Source organism: Schistocerca americana, chromosome 3, assembly GCF_021461395.2.
Source record: "Schistocerca americana isolate TAMUIC-IGC-003095 chromosome 3, iqSchAmer2.1, whole genome shotgun sequence".
Taxonomy (NCBI): Eukaryota; Metazoa; Arthropoda; class Insecta; order Orthoptera; family Acrididae; genus Schistocerca; species Schistocerca americana.
In genome coordinates, this window is record NC_060121.1 from 258,222,689 (window position 1) to 258,242,083 (window position 19,395).

The following is a 19,395-nucleotide window of genomic DNA, read 5'->3' on the forward strand; positions in this document are numbered from 1 at the left end:
TCCGAGCGTGTGGTTTGGGAGAAAACTAAATGGATAGCTTCAGTTGCTGCAAGTGGTCCGAGGAGCAATAAAATTCATATTCTTTCATTTTTAAAAATATCTGGCTGTTTGTTGCCGAATATGTGACGATTTCCATGTGTATCGTTAGGTGGGAAGGTGAGAGGACAGCTTAAATAGCTGTGGCTGAAACGAGGAGCAATAACAGTGATATTCTTCCTTGTCACAAACATATGTCTTTTTATTTCATAGTGTACTATGACACAAAGAACATGAAGAGGCAGATACTTCTAATGTTACAACCAGCAGCACTTCTGGGTTGTATTTTTCTGCCTCTAATGATATGTGGTTACGAGTTATCATCTGTGATGCCCATAAGTCATAGTATAGTATCAGAAACTGAAGAACTAACAAGGACAAAGTTTATTAATGGCCAAAGCAAATTTCATTACATATGTTCTTGATCAATTTTTTGTGGTGAAATGTTGAGAAGTGAAACAACATTCCAAAACATCGACATTTGTCGGTAGCAGAAATACTTGGTGGTTATAATTAACTGACAATGTTTTGTGTGCTGCAGTGAGTGCTGTATACATCGCAGGACAATGAAACATAGTAGGTATGCTGATTAATCGGTGCGCCCACAGAGTATGTTGAAAAATAATAGTTCATTTTTTGCCACCAGGTGAAAAATGGCGTAAGTTATCTGTGCAGGAAACAGAGAGGAACGATCAAACATTAACGTGGCTTCTGGCACATTTATTACGATGTACTCACAAGTCAGAATTTGTCTTCGGAGTGGTCTCCAGCTCAGCAAGACGCTCTACTGTAACACTGCCTGGCGGGCAGTTGCCCACAGCGTATCCAGTGTAACCAGAGTGATATGTTGTTGTATGTTATCCTTCACATCAGGAAGAGTCTGGATACATCCCTGACAGCCATGATATTTCGGACATCTCCATAACCTGAAGTTACCTGGATTTAGGACAGGGGATCTGGAAGGCAATACGTCTTGAAACTAGCCAGAGATAATGAAGTCATTACCAAAAGATTCTCGAAGCAAGCAACGTGTGGTGCCGCTCCATCTTGCATGAGAATAGTGATATAGATACAGTTGCGTACTTTCAAAGCTGCAGTCACATGTCACTGTACACTTAACAACTCACTGAGGTGTCATCTCCTCAAAGAAGGGGCCATTCCTATAGAGTACTCTTTGTAAAACCAAACTGGGATTCAGCATGGACCAGGTGACGTATTGCCTTTCAACTCTTTCAACTGTTACTCTATACCAGGATTGTGTACCTTGTAGCCTGAATATGGACTGGTTTTAGTACTCTGTCATACATACGAGAGTCTGTCCGAAGGTCAAAGAAGGTATGTTTGCACGATTCTTCTGCATGAACGATTTCTCGAACGCGAAATTTAATGCTTCGGCTTTCGTTTTGCTATCTTCAAGTGCCATGCCAGACTGGTCTACAGGGAACTGGGCGGAAGCCTTAGACACTCTTAGTAGTTTTACAAAGGTTTCTTGGGCCCTCTGCCAGATCTTTTTCTAAGATGTGACTGTGGTAGTAGTTGATACTTCGGGCAAAGACCTTTTCACAGATGAACGAATCCGTGCTAACCTTAGCTTGTCGTCATTTGTGTGTTCCCTTTTGAACCAAGAGGGTAACAACTTCTGCTTCCTTTTCGGTATTAATCCACGGTGGATCTTTTCCAAGCTTAATCCACTTACTAGGCACATAACTCTCCATACCACGATTTTCAGTCTGCCTCAAATTGGCCCATAATTCCTCTATGTCCATCTCACTGGAACTACATGACGCCAATTGACTGTCTAAGTAAGATGGTAACAACTGCACAACTGCTTGTCTATTCTATTTAGCAGAAACACTCTACTAACCTTCTTGACTGGTTTATTAACTTTCGTAAACATAGTTGCTATAATGACATCATGATCGCTAATCCCCATTTCTACACTGCCGTTGTCGATATGGTCCAGCCTATTTGTAGCTACAAAGTCTAAAACAACTCCACTACATGTTAAGTTTCTGAACTAGGTACTCAAGACAGTTATCAGAAAACGCGTTCAAAAGCATTTCGCATAACTGTCTGTCTGTACCCCCTGCAATGAAAACATAGACATCCCAATTTATACTCGTTTGATTAAAGTCGCCTCCAACTAGCCCTGCATGATCTGGTTATTTACACGCTACAGGCTGCAGATTTTCTTTGAATGACCTAGAACGGCCACAGCGGACTTGAATGACCAGATTGAGCGTGGTGAAATTAGGTTAACTTCTAATGTTAGAAAAATTTCTTCCGGAGAAATTTTGAAGTGACATGACGGTCCATTGATGGCCCGTGTGTAATTCGCCGTTTTATATGCATTGTGGTATGTTTTGACGTGATGTGACGGCCAGTGCCAATTGGCCTTAAGCCAGTTTACTTGTGGAAGCACCCTGCTTGCACACTGTCATATCAGCTTACGTGTAAATGAGAAAAGTTAAAAGCTGTTTAGCTGTTTTACACGATGTAGCATCCCTCACCATAACCTAAGAACTTCAGAAACTGCTGTTAGGTGGGTCTACTCTCACTCTGCTCTCTTTAATTAGACTGTACACGTCTTGAATCGTTTGTTAATGTATATGGCGAAATCAGCAACTGTGCAAACTGACAGAACCAGGGGATGGAGAAAGAATCTTTGGTTCAGCAAAGAGCATTTATCAGCAATTTAGAATTTATACATTTATTTCTTGGGTGTTGGGTTAGTTACGATTTAAGTTACAATAAAGATTTGTAGAATACTTTTGGAAGCGATTTGGTGGTAGTTATTTCATTTGCCTCATAATGACCCATACTGGTGAACCCGAAGTGATATGCTGAAGAAGAGATTTGGGACTGAAAATCTTTTTTTCGTACGCGATAACGACAGACACAGCACCGCCTTCGACAGAAACGGAAGTTAAGGTCACCAACTGTGCAGCAACGAGCAGTAGTCAACAGCAGTCAGCAAGAGATGTATGGCACGATTCGACTGGGTTACATCAAACTTCCACTATTCTTGCATAATCGTCCACAGTCCGCCCCCAGTAGCTGATTGGTCAGCGCGACAGAATGTCATTCCTAAGGGCCCGGGTTCGATTCCCGGTTGGGTCGGGGATTTTCTCCGCTCAGGGACTGGGTGTTGTGTTGTCCTAATCATCATCATTTCATCCCCATCGACGCGCAAGTCGCCGAAGTGGCGTCAAATCGAAAGACTTGCAGCCGGCGAACGGTCTACCCGACGGCAGGCCCTAGTCACACCACATTATTATTTTATCGTCCACAGACGTGGTTCAAGTATATAGCGTGCAACTTCCATCAGCATGGAGAGCGCGAGGACGAAGACAAATATATAACTGCAGCGCATTTAGAAGAAGTGGTCATAGAGGAAATCGAAGATATTCTAGATTAATGTTACTACTCCTGAGTAAAGGAAATGCTTGTGTGGCGTCATATTCAGATGCCAGAGATTTGGCTGCAAAAAGCCTTTGACGAGGAGCAGACAGGCAATGGATCGCCATCTCAAATGTTGCGAGCTGTAAGTGTTCCTGCCTTGATTGTAAATAGACATATTAACGAATGCTGATGGCACCAGAGGACGTGCAGAAAACTGCGGTAATAACACCTTTCAGCCTTTTTCAATACAGTTTAATACATTTGGGGTTGCGAAATGCTGCATAAATGTGGTAACGTTTTTTTGCGTGATGTGCTGTGAGGTTTGACATTCCTATTTCGTAACGTGGACGATATCCTCATTATTATCTTCTGTGGTAGAAGAACATGTAATGTACCTAAGACAACTTTTTCAGCACCAGCAAGAGTGCAGTATATGGTTCAAATGGCTCTGAGCACTATGAGACTTAACAAAAAAATGTTCAAATGTGTGTGAAATCTTATGGGACTTAACTGCTAAGGTCATCAGTCCCTAAGCTTACACACTACTTAACCTAAATTATCCTAAGGACAAACACACACATCCCTGCCTGAGGGAGGACTCGAACCTCCGCCGGGACCAACCGCACAGTCCATGACTGCAGCACCTTAGACCGCTCGGCTAATCCCGAGTGGCTGGGACTTAACAGCTGAGGTCATCAGTCCCCTAGAACTTAGAACTATTTAAACCTAACTAACCTAAGGACATCACACACATCCATGCGCAAGGCAGGATTCGAACCTGTGACTGTAGCAGTCTCGCGGTTACAGAATGAAGTACATAGAACCGATCGGCCACACCAGCCGGCAGTGCAGTATAGTTATTAATGAAATAAATTGTGGTTTGGTAAGCCAGAGGTTCAATTTTTACGACACTTAGTCATGGCAGCAAGCTTCTCACCACTTCCGGGAGTCACAGCTGTGCAAGATGTACCTTTACTGGCAGCCTACAAACGGCTCCGTAATTTTTTAGCGGTGATCAATTACTACTGGCGACACATTCCTGGACTGGCTCAAAATAGAAACCGCTGCTATCAAGTAAATATACATCTGGTAGCTGGAAGGTAGCTTGGCCCCTGCCGAATGAAGAGGCACTTTATAAGGTCAAACAATGTTTAGCACAAGTGGCATAGTTGGATCAGCCACACATTAACACATCACTGGCTCTGATGCTTGGACATGAGCCAAAACACTATGGGAGCAGCACTGCTGTAGAAGATGGATGGCCATTGGAAACTGCTCACATTTTGTTCTTGGAATCTTGTGACACTAAAAGGAATTGGAGTGCTATCGACTGTGAGTTGCTGGCGATTTACGAGGAAGTCAAGTATTTTCAGTCAACAGTGGATGGCAGACATTTTACACCTGTACCGATGACAAACTGCTCTCTAGTTTTTCCAACGTGCAGTAGACAATGGATCACTGCAGCAGAGTAGGCGGGCGGAATATATTGCACAATTTACAGCTGAAGTGCATCACATTTTGGGCGCTCGTAATATTGTTGCAGACTGCTTATCACAAAACTGTGCTAGTCTGCATACAGTCCCGTGGAATGAAGTAGAGCGAAACAACAAAAGGACACAATGCAATGCAACTTTCTTCACTGTGAGTACACAACTTTGCAATGGAGATGGCTTCCAATTTCATATTGTACCATGGGCATTTGGTGCAATGCAGTGCAGGACAAACAAAACCTATACATCCCCATGAACATTGATATGTAGTGTTCTAAGATTTACATAATCTAGCTCATCCTGGTGTCAGAGCAATGGTTAAAGTAGTTGCAAGCAGGATGGTATTGCCAGGAATACTATGGAAATTAGGCACACTCCTGCCTGGAATGTCAGCACAACGAAGTCAGCCATCACACCTTCCCAACAATGGCGCAGTTCCCAACACCGATGCCAAGGTTTTCACATATACATGTTGACAATGTTCAGACTGTGTTGCTATTTACTCATGGCAGTCAATCGTTCACGAGGTGGCCTGAAGCTATTCCCATACCAGACATCTCCACAGAGATGGTGACAAAGATGCTGTTAAAAGATTTTCGAAATTTGGTGTTTCTCAGACCGTTACAAATGACCATGGACGTCAGTTCGAGTGGAAGTTATTTCAGGAGACCCTTCGACTATTTGACTGTAGCCAGTTTCGCACCACCAGCCACCATCCCGCCGTTAATAGGATGGTGGAGACACTTATATCACACACTAAAGGCGCTGCTAATGTGCTACTTATCAATGTGGATGGTCGCTATGCCACTGATATTGCTGAACCTACAAACAGCCGTAAACAAGGATCTTCAATGTGCATCTGCTCTATGGCAAGCAGTTATGGGCACAATGAGAACTTACTGTACTGGCAACACTTCGACTGACCCCAACAGAAGTAATGAATGAGTTCAAACGACTGGAAGTTATTGTTCCCAAAGAGCTGTTTGCAACATTACATGTCTGGCTCAATGACGACAATGCGTGGCCACTGTTACATTCACCACATACTGGACCATACAGAACTGTCAAAAGGAAAGAACACCTTCATGATTGATCAAAATGGAAGGCATGAAACGGTCTCAGCAGAGTGAGTAAAACCTGTCTACCTCAAGAGGTTCCATATAAAACGCTAGAAAAAGGAAAGAACACTTTCATAATAGATCAAAAGGAATAGTATGAAGCAGCCTCAGTAGAGCGATTAAAACTTGCCTACCTCCACAGGGAGGAACGTCAGCATACAGTTCCGGCAGTTTTCTGCCAGCCTGCAGCAAATCTTCAATACCGAATGACACTGCACTAACCAAGAGACACAGGAGGCCAATACCAATCCACCAGCGGCTGTCATGACACAAACAGCCCCGCCAATCGTCACGAGGGCAGGCTGACAAGTTAAGTACCAGTACCACAATATTCCAGAAGCATTCAGTTCAAAGAAAAAGGGAGGGGTGACTTCTGTCAGTGTGCACAAAGACATAATAAGAAACAAAGAAAGAAGCTTTGTTTCAGCAAAGAGTATTTATTTGCAGTTTAGAATTTACATTGTTATTTCTTGAATGTTAAATTAGTTACGATTTAAGTTACAATAGATACTTGCAGAATACTTGTGCATGTGAGTTATGTGGTAGTTATTTAATTTTCTACATAGCTACCCATATGTACATGAATAATTAGCATCATGACAAAATAATGGGCTTAATCTTCACTTAAATAAATACTTTGTAAAGTGATGTAATTTTGTTGAAACATGTGGTAAGAGTCTCATTATAGCATTCGGCAATCCATACTAACACAGTAAATGTGGAAATGTGTTTGTCTTATGTTTTCATGACCAAACCATTGAACCGATTTTGATGAAATTTTGTGTGGAGACAGCTTGAGTAAGAACAGAGGCTACTTTAGAGTGTGTATGGTACAAGATATTTAGTGAAGTGAGTTACAGTGTGTGAATTAGTGAAAAATATTTGCTTTTTGGAAAGGCTGTTTACTCTTTGAATTTTTGAGCTTTACCATATTTGTAAAAATGCTTTCATTGTTTGGCATGTTCTGCATAATGCGATTCAGTGCGATAATACAATGCTTATGTAATTCGTTTTCAAGAGTAAACTGCCAAACCTATGTCCATGAAATTTGGTATGGAGATAGCTTGAATCCTGTGGAAGAGCATAGGCTCCTTTAGAAAGTAAAAAATAAAGTCGACCTCTAAGAGGTCCAGGGTAGCTTTAAATCTCTAAAGGTACAAATCAATTTTGTATTTGCCCTTCAGCATAATATTTACTCCCAATGACTAAAGCAAAAAATTATCATTCTTATATCATACTGATACAAAAAACATCTTTACAGTATTGACTGTTCTGTAGTAATATCTACTTCAAGCGAGTCCACTCTCTTGGTTACAATATTTTTCGAATCAATATGTTACTTCAAATGATGCTCTGTTAATTTATTACAAATAAATGATTATAAGGAACAAGCTGAAGAACAAACACACACACACACGTATATATATATATATATATATATATATATATATATATATATATCCAGTTGTGGTTGATGTTGTGTTTCACTTATATTGCGTGTACATATGGCCACGAACCATAAATAGTGTCTGTTCTTTCAAACACATCTGAAAGCACAGACACCACACATATATAATTTTATCTGGTTTTTTTTTGTTAGCTACTATAGATATTTGTTTGTATATACGATAGCTACGTTTGTGTTGAATTTATGCAAGAGGATTACAAGTGAGCATAAGGAGAAATTTCATTTAGGTTAGTGGAACTTTCAGATAAAATTTCTGTTTGCAGTGTTGTGATGACGGTAGAAACTTGGTGTGTTTAATTTGGTCTATTAGGAAAAACTGCTGCTATGTAATATAATGTGTTAATTATTTAATGAATTGTGTGCCTGTCTTAGTGCTAGTGGTTTGTATAGAAGTAATTTTCTGTCCAGTATGTACTTGTAATAGGAAGTACATTGCCATGTGGGATTGTTGGTCTTGGGTATTTAGCTTCCAGTTCTCTTATACTTTCCTGAAGGGTGTTGTTAACGAGTCAGTTTGCTTATTTGGGGTATCTGAAGAAGAATGTATATCTGACACTACACAGAATACTTCTGGTAGCACCAGACAGGAAGTCCCACGCACTGCTCTCCTCTTTGGAGTTTCTGCAGTGCCAGGCTGAGCGAGTTGGCATCTGCCCCATGAAACTACTGCATACGGTAGCAAGGTCACCAGTCCTCAACCTGTTCCAAACCAAGAAACCTGCATTTCAGTTCCCTAGGGAGGTAATACAAAAAGTAGGATCACATTGACTCTTTTCAGTAACAGATACCATTATTTATCTGTACCTGCTATCACCAATATCACTTTATTAGCACACAGCTATTAGAGCTGCAGAGCCAAGGACTGTTGATCAGTGGCAGCAGTTGTGATATTTCTGGTTCAGCCTTCCAGTTATCCATCATCATCTCCAGAACCAACAACCCTGAACATCACCTGCTCCCTACTTTACTTACTGGCTTTCCCTTCGAAATTTCACCCTAACAAAATCTAATCTATCTACATGACACCCTAGACCTAAGCCTTATCGCCTCCCTGGACCAGACGCTGGCCATTCAGAATAACTGTGAATCGGTGGAACATCTGCTTGGACAAGTGAAAAAATACCATACCGAACGTCAGCACTGAATCACCAAAGTAGGAATTACCCTATCGGCTGCATTCACAATCTTGCTGACAGTAGGCATTGTTTATTGCTATCTCCAGCATAGAGTTGCCAGATTTTACTGTTACCATCCTTTAAGCTGTGGTTCCATACTAGTAGTTTTGGCACAAGTAAAGACATGAATGACAGTTAAAGTGAGATGAACCACACCATTTCACATCCATGGGGCTCAGTCACTAATTAAGACATAGTGACTAATCCCCATTGATGTGAAATGGTGTGAATTGTGCAAATATAAAGTAGAGAACTATGAGTACAGTCATAAAGCAGCTAACCTACAGTTTGTACTCCAGACTTGAGTTTTCATTGCAAATATCGAAAAGATAACATTGTAAATGTATCAACAACTCTGTTTCGGTCAGACTTGATCAACTCAGCAATTGGTGGGCCAAATTATTCCAAGAGTGGAAGAGTGCATCGACATAGACTTAAGCCAGCGCCAGATGCTGAAATCCAGACACTTCCCAACACACACTGGTTCAGCTGTTAGCATTATGCCAAACCAGTGGTTCTGTAGCCACAATGAGAGTGCTGTGGCAATCATCACCGCTCGAAACGTTTTGAGGGGGCTTGGCAGGCTATGAAAATGACCACAGTTGCAACAAGACCTGCCTTGTCATGTATGTATGGGCATGTTATAGCTGGGCTTTGAACCAGTATTTGTTGTGTTTTAGATCATGCTGTGAGGCCCCAATGCTCTTCTGCCATCCCATAAGGGGCTCCATCTATAGGCTCGATGGACTGGGATTTAAATAGTGGTCCTCTCAGTCCCAAGCACTTTGGTACGACACTGCCGAACACCACTTTCTGGGGCTCAAACCTCAGCAACACTGACAAATACTGCTGGACTGAGTACTGGCTTGCTCTGCCACAGCTAGAACAGCAGAGGTGCCACCACCTGACACTGCGGTGTGGGGCAGCTGGAATGTGCTGATAGCAGGATCACTGCCAAACCACTTGAGTAAGAAGCACTGGCACCGGGACATCAACACCAGCCCATCTTGGCCTGACGTTCGTCAGCTGCCACTGCCACCCACTTCCTGCAGATGTGCAGTTAGTATTGGGTGTGGAGTCAGGAATACATGGAATCTACTTTGTTGATGCCCCAGTGGTGATAGCTATAGCTATCACTATAAACATTGTCACCATACAAGCAAACTGTGCTGCTTGTATAAAATTGTAAAAGTTACCGCACCTTTGTGGGGCTTGAGGCTGTAATATCCTCTTCACCTCTAATGTTGATATAAATGGACTAATCTACTAGCAGTCAAAGACAATAATCAATATGCAGCAAGTAAAGAGACAATAACTCTGTCTTTTATTGATTTGCAGTTTCAACTTTTTCAATACTCATCTAATTTTTTCCTCTCAGTAGCCCATAGTATACACACATAATCTCTCTCTCCTGTTTTATCCATGATACAGACATGTCTACATGATCGCCCCTGGTTATATGATTTAAATAACTTTTTCATTAGATTGCATAGTAAAATCGGCCTTTGTAAGCAGTTTCTATACAAAGGCTGATATGTTGACTATGGGAGAGCAAATTTTCTTTTAAAAAACGAAAATGTAAAATTCAACACCTACGTCTTTTTATTTTAATCATTATCAAATACCCTTTACTAAACACTTCTGTATTGCTCATGTTATATTCTCCTACAATTAAGAAAAGTTACGATTTGAGCCTGCATTTGTGACATGAGGTCTGTGTCGATTCCAGTCTTTCACCAAAATATTTAATTTCATGAAAGCGTCATAAGAGAGTTAGAGGAACAATTCTCCAAATATGAGATTTTCGGCTTTTTTAACATATATTCTCACAGCAATCAGCTCTATTTTGTTTGAAAACAAGCTATTCGTATCTCTTCTTCTGGCGAGAATAAGGCACTGTGTATCTACAAGTTGCAAGTTCATTTTAGAGACAAGCTGATGTATTGGTCACTATGTCTTTGTCTTAGGATCCATCCATCTGTATTTCCTTGAGCTCTTGTAACAAGGCTTTTTCCAGGTATCGGTTGTTAGCCTATAACCCAACCCCCTATTCTGTGGAGGACCATTCCTATCTCTGTCATCTGCCCTGACCCTGTTTGCCACTTGGATTGGGTACCGAATCTTCCACATGGCTGCTCATGTTCCCAGGATTCACCAACTTGGACCTGAGACACAGAATTGAGTAGGAGAGGAGACATGGGTCATGGAATGTGAGTGCTTGGAAGCCTGATCGAAATAGTGAAAACATACAAAGTGAATATCATGGCCTTGCAAGAGATAAGATCTATTGGACATTGTACCTACCAGAAACAGCAGTGTACTATGTACTATAGTGGCCACAATATTGAGCACATATTTGGTGAGGGAGTTATAGTCAACCAAAGCACTGAGCAGCTAGCCACAGGATTTAAAGGAATAAGTCCAAGGATGTGTTACATGCTAATAAATGGGAAATTCTTTAACTACAGCCAGCTGTATACACATGCTGCTGCCAAGGAGAAGACAGCAGAACAAAAGGGAATCTTCTATGAGAAACTGGAGAAAGCTTATCGACAATGTCCAAAACATTAAATAAAAATGGTGATATTAGATGTGAATGGTAAGGTAGGGCAGGAATAGATCTTCTCCCCTACTATTGGTAAATACAGCCTGCATAAAGAGAGTATACATTGTGCACGATATCGTGGTCGATGTGCAGTGGCCAGTTGTCGTCCAAAGCTCTGGGCTTGTTCATTCACAGGGCAACTAATGAAGATGGAACATAGTGCAGACGATATAATTTTGAACTTTACAGATTATAAAAAGATATTGAAATCATAAAGCCCATTACAGTACACCATTTGAAATACGTCAGTCATGTTTTTTGCATGTAACACGAGTACCAAACAAAAATGGTACTTCTTCAAAACCCAGTGAGACAATGAAGCAGGGGAAGACCAAGACTTCGATATTTGGAAGACATACAAGAAGATTTAAAAATTATTCATGTCAGAGGATGGAGACGCAAGACGCTGGACAGGAATGAATAGAACGATGTCCTAGAGCAGGTCAAGTTCCATCAAGGGCTGTAGAACCAGGAAGAAGCTGTATTGGCACTTAAGTTCTTCTATCTCGAAGTACTGTATCTTAATTTTGGGATCAGAAAAACGTATCTGAGTCCTTACTTTATGAAGTAAATTTGGAAATACTTTTTAACCCCACAGAGGTCATTATCAGTTTGTCTTGCATAATATCGTTTTCCTGCACTTATGCACTATTGTCCTGTGTACTGAAAGAGAACTGCATTTAGGTAGAATTATGGCCACATTTGTCTTTGGGAAAAACAGTAGATTTGGTCACAATTATTGCATATTATGAGTTTCATAATCCAGTGGAACTGTGTGAAATTCAGAGTTGCTAGATAAGTCAATAACATCAATAATACTGTATAATTGTCTTCTTTCCAGACAATGTCACAGAGGAGATAAATTGCATAAGCCCCCATTCACCAGCAAATCAGCTATTCAGTCTGATTCTTCAGTTTATCTGGGCAAAGGTTTTGAGGCGTTAATGAATGTGCACCAGGAAGAAGTAAATTCACTGAATGTTGATTATAATAATAAAAAACCTCAGCAATCTCACAGAGAAAATGGAGTTGGGACGAAAAATAAGTGAGAACAAAGACAAGTGGAGAAGTAATATAAAAAACATGAATAGGTAGTTGGGAAATGCATACACATCACCTGTTAAGAGAGAAATGCTAGACAGCACATTTGAGCAAAAAAGGATTGCTCCAAATGTTCAAGAAAGTACTGCAAACGTCTAGAAAGTGAGACTGAAGCCAGAGGGATGTTCAGTGGCTTCTTGGTGATGAAAGATATAAAAAAGCACCGACAGGGTTTACCTGAACTTATTAAGGAAGTGCTTAAAGCAATGTCACATTCTTCATGTACACAGTCTTGAGGAGGAGCGACAAAGAATTATGTTCCCCTGAAAGTGTGACTAGGGTTTTCCCTTAGCCATTTTAACATACCAGAAACATTTGTTCAATACACAGAAGAAAAGAGACAGCAGCAACACGATTTTGACTGTTGACAAGAGATGTCGCCATGGACCAGTATAAGGCGACCAGAGGAGGCAAATCAGAGAATAATGAACCATATAAAATGGTTTGTTACTGTTCCATCACATTACCGCCGACAGTGCACTGTGCGACAGTTCTTACCAGGAGATACGCGCATACAAATAAATAATGATGAACTATATATGACACTTTGCGAAGAGAAGCAGGTTACTGCTGAAGAATATTGGCTTTACAGAGAAATATTCAATACAGAGTTTAACCTAAGCTGTCATGTACCTAGAAAAAAATGTATATGACCACTGCTATCACTTTCAAAATCTTCCAAAGAAAATCAATAGACAAAGACAGACCGCAACTCAGAACACCTAAAGAGAAGAAGAAAAAAGAAGATCTAAGAAAATGATATAAAAGAGTGGGTCTAAGCAGGGCTAAAAATTACTTGTGGCATGAATGTGTGACTAAACATGGGTTAATTGAAGTTGCATAATGTGTATTTCAAGAACCACAGAAGATTTCAGATGGTGATCCAGTTGTTTTGTCCTCTGAGACCTGGTGTGGGCAAAACCAAAATGTCAATATGAGCACCATGTTTATTCATGTTGTACAAACTCTTGAGCATTCCTGTGATACAGCAGTTTTTCTTTGAGCCTTGCCACTCTTTAATGGAGTGTGATTCAGTCGATGCCAATAAACAGAGGGCTGTAAAAAGTGTTAATATCTATGACTCTTCAGGGTGGTATAAAGTTGTTCATACTGCTTCAAAACAAAGGCTGTATGAAATGGCTGTAAGAGGCCAGGAGGGCTTCCTAGAATTCGATATAAGCAGAAGGAATGGTTAGAAAATACGAAAATTGACGGTGAAAAAAATCAGTACAATCGCTTAAGGTGATACAGCTTTAATAAGGCTGAAGTGATATTAATCACATCTGTTTCAAATATTTCCATGCTAAACATTTAAAAAGTTTGCCAGTTTCTAAAAAATCCCAACATTCCTATATAGTTTTCCAATTGGAACTGAAATACCATGGAGCATTAAAGCTTCAGGAAGAGAAAATGAAAGAGTTCAAGGATCATTGCTGCGCCAGCATTATCAAGGATCCGTATAACACATTTTACAACACTTCAAGAAGAGAAACCTGGAGATTCAGATCGCAGTGGCTATGGTTGTGACAAGGTTAGTGAGAAAGTGAACAGTCGGTGGTAATATCTGTACTAATTTCTAATAATATGCTTTTATTTTAACGGGATTGATACGTTTTTAATGTGGAAATTAATTTTTGTACTACATTTTCTCAGACAAATCTGTTTGTCAAAAATGTAATATTTATACACTCCTGGAAATTGAAATAAGAACACCGTGAATTCATTGTCCCAGGAAGGGGAAACTTTATTGACACATTCCTGGGGTCAGATACATCACATGATCACACTGACAGAACCACAGGCACATAGACACAAGCAACAGAGCATGCACAATGTCGGCACTAGTACAGTGTATATCCACCTTTCGCAGCAATGCAGGCTGCTATTCTCCCATGGAGACGATCGTAGAGATGCTGGATGTAGTCCTGTGGAACAGCTTGCCATGCCATTTCCACCTGGCGCCTCAGTTGGACCAGCGTTCGTGCTGGACGTGCAGACCGCGTGAGACGACGCTTCATCCAGTCCCAAACATGCTCAATGGGGGACAGATCCGGAGATCTTGCTGGCCAGGGTAGTTGACTTACACCTTCTAGAGCACGTTGGGTGGCACGGGATACATGTGGACGTGCATTGTCCTCTTGGAACAGCAAGTTCCCTTGCCGGTCTAGGAATGGTAGAACGATGGGTTCGATGACGGTTTGGATGTACCGTGCACTATTCAGTGTCCCCTCGACGATCACCAGTGGTGTACGGCCAGTGTAGGAGATCGCTCCCCACACCATGATGCCGGGTGTTGGCCCTGTGTGCCTCGGTCGCATGCAGTCCTGATTGTGGCGCTCACCTGCACGGCGCCAAACACGCATACGACCATCATTGGCACCAAGGCAGAAGCGACTCTCATCGCTGAAGACGACACGTCTCCATTCGTCCCTCCATTCACGCCTGTCGCGACACCACTGGAGGCGGGCTGCACGATGTTGGGGCGTGAGCGGAAGGCGGCCTAACGGTGTGCGGGACCGTAGCCCAGCTTCATGGAGACGGTTGCGAATGGTCCTCGCCGATACCCCAGGAGCAACAGTGTCCCTAATTTGCTGGGAAGTGGCGGTGCGGTCCCCTACGGCACTGCGTAGGATCCTACGGTGTTGGCGTGCATCCGTGCGTCGCTGCGGTCCGGTCCCAGGTCGACGGGCACGTGCACCTTCCGCCGACCACTGGCGACAACATCGGTGTACTGTGGAGACCTCACGCCCCACGTGTTGAGCAATGCGGCGGTACGTCCACCCGGCCTCCCGCATGCCCACTATACGCCCTCGCTCAAAGTCCGTCAACTGCACATACGGTTCACGTCCACACTGTCGCGGCATGCTACCAGTGTTAAAGACTGCGATGGAGCTCCGTATGCCACGGCAAACTGGCTGACACTGACGGCAGCGGTGCACAAATGCTGCGCAGCTAGCGCCATTCGACGGCCAACACCGCGGTTCCTGGTGTGTCCGCTGTGCCGTGCGTGTGATCATTGCTTGTACAGCCCTCTCCCAGTGTCCGGAGCAAGTATGGTGGGTCTGACACACCGGTGTCAATGTGTTCTTTTTTCCATTTCCAGGAGTGTATTTACGTTGATTAACTTAGGATCATAATGAATTATCTTCTTAGCGCTATTAAACAATATATGACTGTGAACCAGTAAGGACTATCTTTAATCAACATCTGAGAGCTTTTTAAGCGCATTATTTAGTGCTATGGAGATTTCTGAATAAAGTTTGTATTACAGGTACATCACTGAAACCCGAAATTTACATGTTAACATACTTTTTTAATTTCTCCTGTAAAATCACTTAAATGAAGTTTTGTTCCTGTTTTACACGGTGAAAGTATCTATAAAAATGTGGTAAAGATCCTACAAGGATACTAATAAGTTAAGATACTACAAGGTGCATATATCAGTCACCAAGAAAACAGAGTAAGTGAGAGTGCACTCAATCACAACAGTGCCTTAGTTTAAATCAAAATGTGATTAAATTTATTTATTTATTTATTTTTTTTTTTTTTTTTGCACATGTAAATCTTTAAATTTATTCTTCAATGTGGCTGACATTTGCTACATTGGAAATGTAGTTTTACATGTTTCAGAGTTAAGCTTAATTCCATTTCAGTGTTCCCTGACGAACATCAAATTGGCGTCTATGAAGAACCTCCTTGGATACCTGTGACCACCTTCACACTTGAGTTCTTTCAAACGGGAGTCCGCACTTCATTTCTCAGCTACCATATACTGCAGGTTTTTCTTAAGATCAGAGTCCTTCTAGTAACTATCGTACTATGACATCTTATCGGTAATCAGTACAGTAATACTATACACGCAATCCAAGCTCACATTCGGCGCGGTGGGTGATGAGAACAACTGTAAAGGGTAATTGACTTTATGATCGCTCCCATCAGCCACCGCGCCAAATATAAGCGTGGATTGCGTGAATAGTACTACTGCATTCACTGGCGTTGAGATGTCATAATACAGTAGTTACCATATGGCTCTGCTCTCAAGAAAAGCCTACAGTGATCGGTAGTGACTGTAAACGGTGAATGACATTGTGATCGCTCCCATCAGCCACCGCCCCGAGCGTCAGCTTGGATTGCGCAGTTACGCATCTTCCATACTTCGCAATCTCATCAGAATTACATACTATGATTCTGAATAAATAACTTATTTTGTGTGCACTTTCATTATGAAATATAAATTAATAATGTATTTATCCAAATATAAAGCTAAGTACCGCAGTTATTATTTGCAGTAGTCATATCTCTATAATAACTAACATTTTTTTAAAGATTCTGTCGGACTTTTTTTCCACGCATTATAGAGATGATTATTGCTATTATTTGTACGAGTTTTACGCGCTGTTATGAGATGCGTATAAAATTCAACGTAGCTACATCGGCGCCGCAACTGAAAACAGTTTTTCAAGTAGAGTCTCGAACTGTTGTAGATGTACACGCCATTTTGTCACGAGACTTAGTACATCGATCTCACGTTTACCTTTTAATAAAAATCGGACTGAAAGTGTGAAAGTCTACTTCTCGTGAATTTTTCATTTTCTTTCTTGGGTCTTACTAACTCTTCCTGTCTTTCTCTATCAGGGACACCATATTCTGGAAAATCACATTTATGTAATTAACTTTCATTTCGGTGCAGTAATAACGACAGAGCGAGAAAGATAGGAAAGGAAATACGAAATCGAGTAGGGGCGCACTGTCCGATAAAACGTAAATTAGTCTTTCTGGCTTTTGTTGTACCGAGCAGCATCCTTTGCGATGTTCTGAAACTGAGCACCATTTACTTACAATAACACGGTATTTTCGATCTTCGAAATTTATTATTCTTCGAAGTCATATTTTAATTATTAAATACTAACGTGCAGTTTGTAATTACATGCTGTTTCCTATGTCATATTTAATGTGTCATTACTTCTCGTTCTATTATCACTGTCTTACGCAACTGCGCTCTATAACGCATGCGCTTCATCGTGGCTCATTTTGTTCTTGGACGTCGGTGGGTACGCGTGTGGTGTGTTGCTTACCGAAATACACACAGCGCGTTGAACACATGATTGTTAATTTTGTTTATATTTTCTATTGTTTCAGGTAGACCCCAAGGCAAACTGGAGAAGGGAATGTATTTTAGGCTCATTTAGGACGGATTTTCTGGATTACAGTACAGTAAGTAGTTACCATGTCAGTGAATCGTAGAACATAGTGACACGTCGACTGCTGACAAACATGCGCCGTTGCACCGCTTGGCAGAAGCAACAACACATGTTGTGCCTATTATTTAGTAATACTCCAAGTTATTACGATGCATGTTTTACATTATGTTGTTTGTTTAATTCTTTTTCGTTGTAGCATGTGCTGAATGTTTCCATAAGGTACTTTAAATATCGTAGACCGAGGTACCTCGGACACCGTTGTTTTTAACAGAAAGACTATATTTTCTCATGTTATCAGGCATTTGTGTAAATAATGTTATTATGGCATATCAGAACATTCGCGCATCTTACGTGATTCCATCCATTTGTAGTGTTACTGTAACGACTTGGCGCGAATCAGGACAACCCACAAATGCAGCAAGCAGTGATGGAGGAGGAAGCCGCGTACGAGCCAGCTTACACTTACGATGAAGTTTTCCCTGCCTTGCCCGAGTCAGCAACTTCGTCCCCGGCCACCAATCAGCTCGGGCAATGGAACAATAAAATGAGGATTGGATCATCTGTTGTAACTCAGGTGAGATCAAAACACACGCAAAGTGTGTTTTTATTCATTCATTCATTCATTCATTCATTCATTCATTGCCTTGTGTGTGTGTGTGTGTGTTTGTTAGTTCATTCATTCCCCATGGGCTAGAGCGGATAATTTTCAGCTGAGAGGGAAGGATGTGTCATAAAGTTTTCTATGTATACAACCAATGTACAGTAAAGAAAACGAGATTACGTTTTTTAGACTCATTTGAGGTTATTACATATTTTCTGTGATAATATAACCGCTAATATTTAATCTGATAGGTAATACCAAACTGGATAAACATTTCTCTCTAAGATAAACTTTTAAGCGATTTTAAATACATTCAATTTCCTCACTTCCTTAATTAACTTTAGAATTTTGTTGAGAAACCCCGGAGGCTTCACTTGTCAGTTTGTCATCTTGTGTATGATTTTCGTTTCCTCTTTTTGCATGGTCATGTACGCATTTATGTAGGAGGTGTTTATCATTCACCCTCACTGACATAATGCTCTGAGATAGTGAGTATACTGTTATTATATTATAATCTACAAAATTTTGCCTTAGTTTGCCTTTATGGTATTTTGGCTGTACATGTCACTGCTCTTTCCTGAATTTTAAATATTCTTTCTAAGTAGTTATCGTGTGCCCTACCTCATATGAATTTAGTGTGGGAACACTGGTCCATAGTACACTGTTCTGAATTTTGCATATACAACTTTTACCATTTTGCGCACGAGGAAAATCTGTCTTTGTATCTTTTTACTCAATACATCTATATCTGCCCCCCACCCTCCTGTCAGATGCTTCTTAAAAATAGATATTTTCAGTTTTAGGAGTGATTCATTGTAAAGCTTCTCATTTGTCCCAATGCACGTATAATTGTAGTGTAAATTTCTCTTTTATATTAATGATGGGAAATCATTTACACTAAGAATAAACATTACTGGTCTGAGCACAGAATCTTACTATTGCCATGTATTGAGAAGTTTCCATATTTATACTCCTCATTTTCTGGTGACTTTTGTGAAAAACTGCACAAATTATGACCAACTGTGCATTATATGCCATCTCATACCAGTACTGACTAGGTTTCCGAGATATTGGAAGATGCAGCTGCAGAATCTCCTACAGCGTGGATGTACATTTTTACTGGCTATTTGAATAAATTTTCTGTATGCAAGGTTTGGTTGTGGGTTGAGCCTTAGTGCAACGTAAACAGAATGTTGTT

At 41.0% G+C, this 19,395-nt stretch overlaps 1 protein-coding gene across 1 annotated transcript in view; it reads left to right on the forward strand.

Moving 5' to 3' along the window:
- The first annotated feature begins 17,534 nt into the window (after nt 1-17,534).
- Nucleotides 17,535-19,395, forward strand: part of LOC124607419 (vigilin) — an 89,651-nt gene continuing 87,790 nt past the window's right edge. Inside the window, exons 1-2 of the mRNA XM_047139745.1 lie at nt 17,535-17,609; nt 17,968-18,170. Coding sequence (XP_046995701.1) covers nt 18,009-18,170 — 162 coding nt within the window. The 5' untranslated portion in view covers nt 17,535-17,609; nt 17,968-18,008. The remainder of the gene's footprint in view (nt 17,610-17,967; nt 18,171-19,395) is intronic.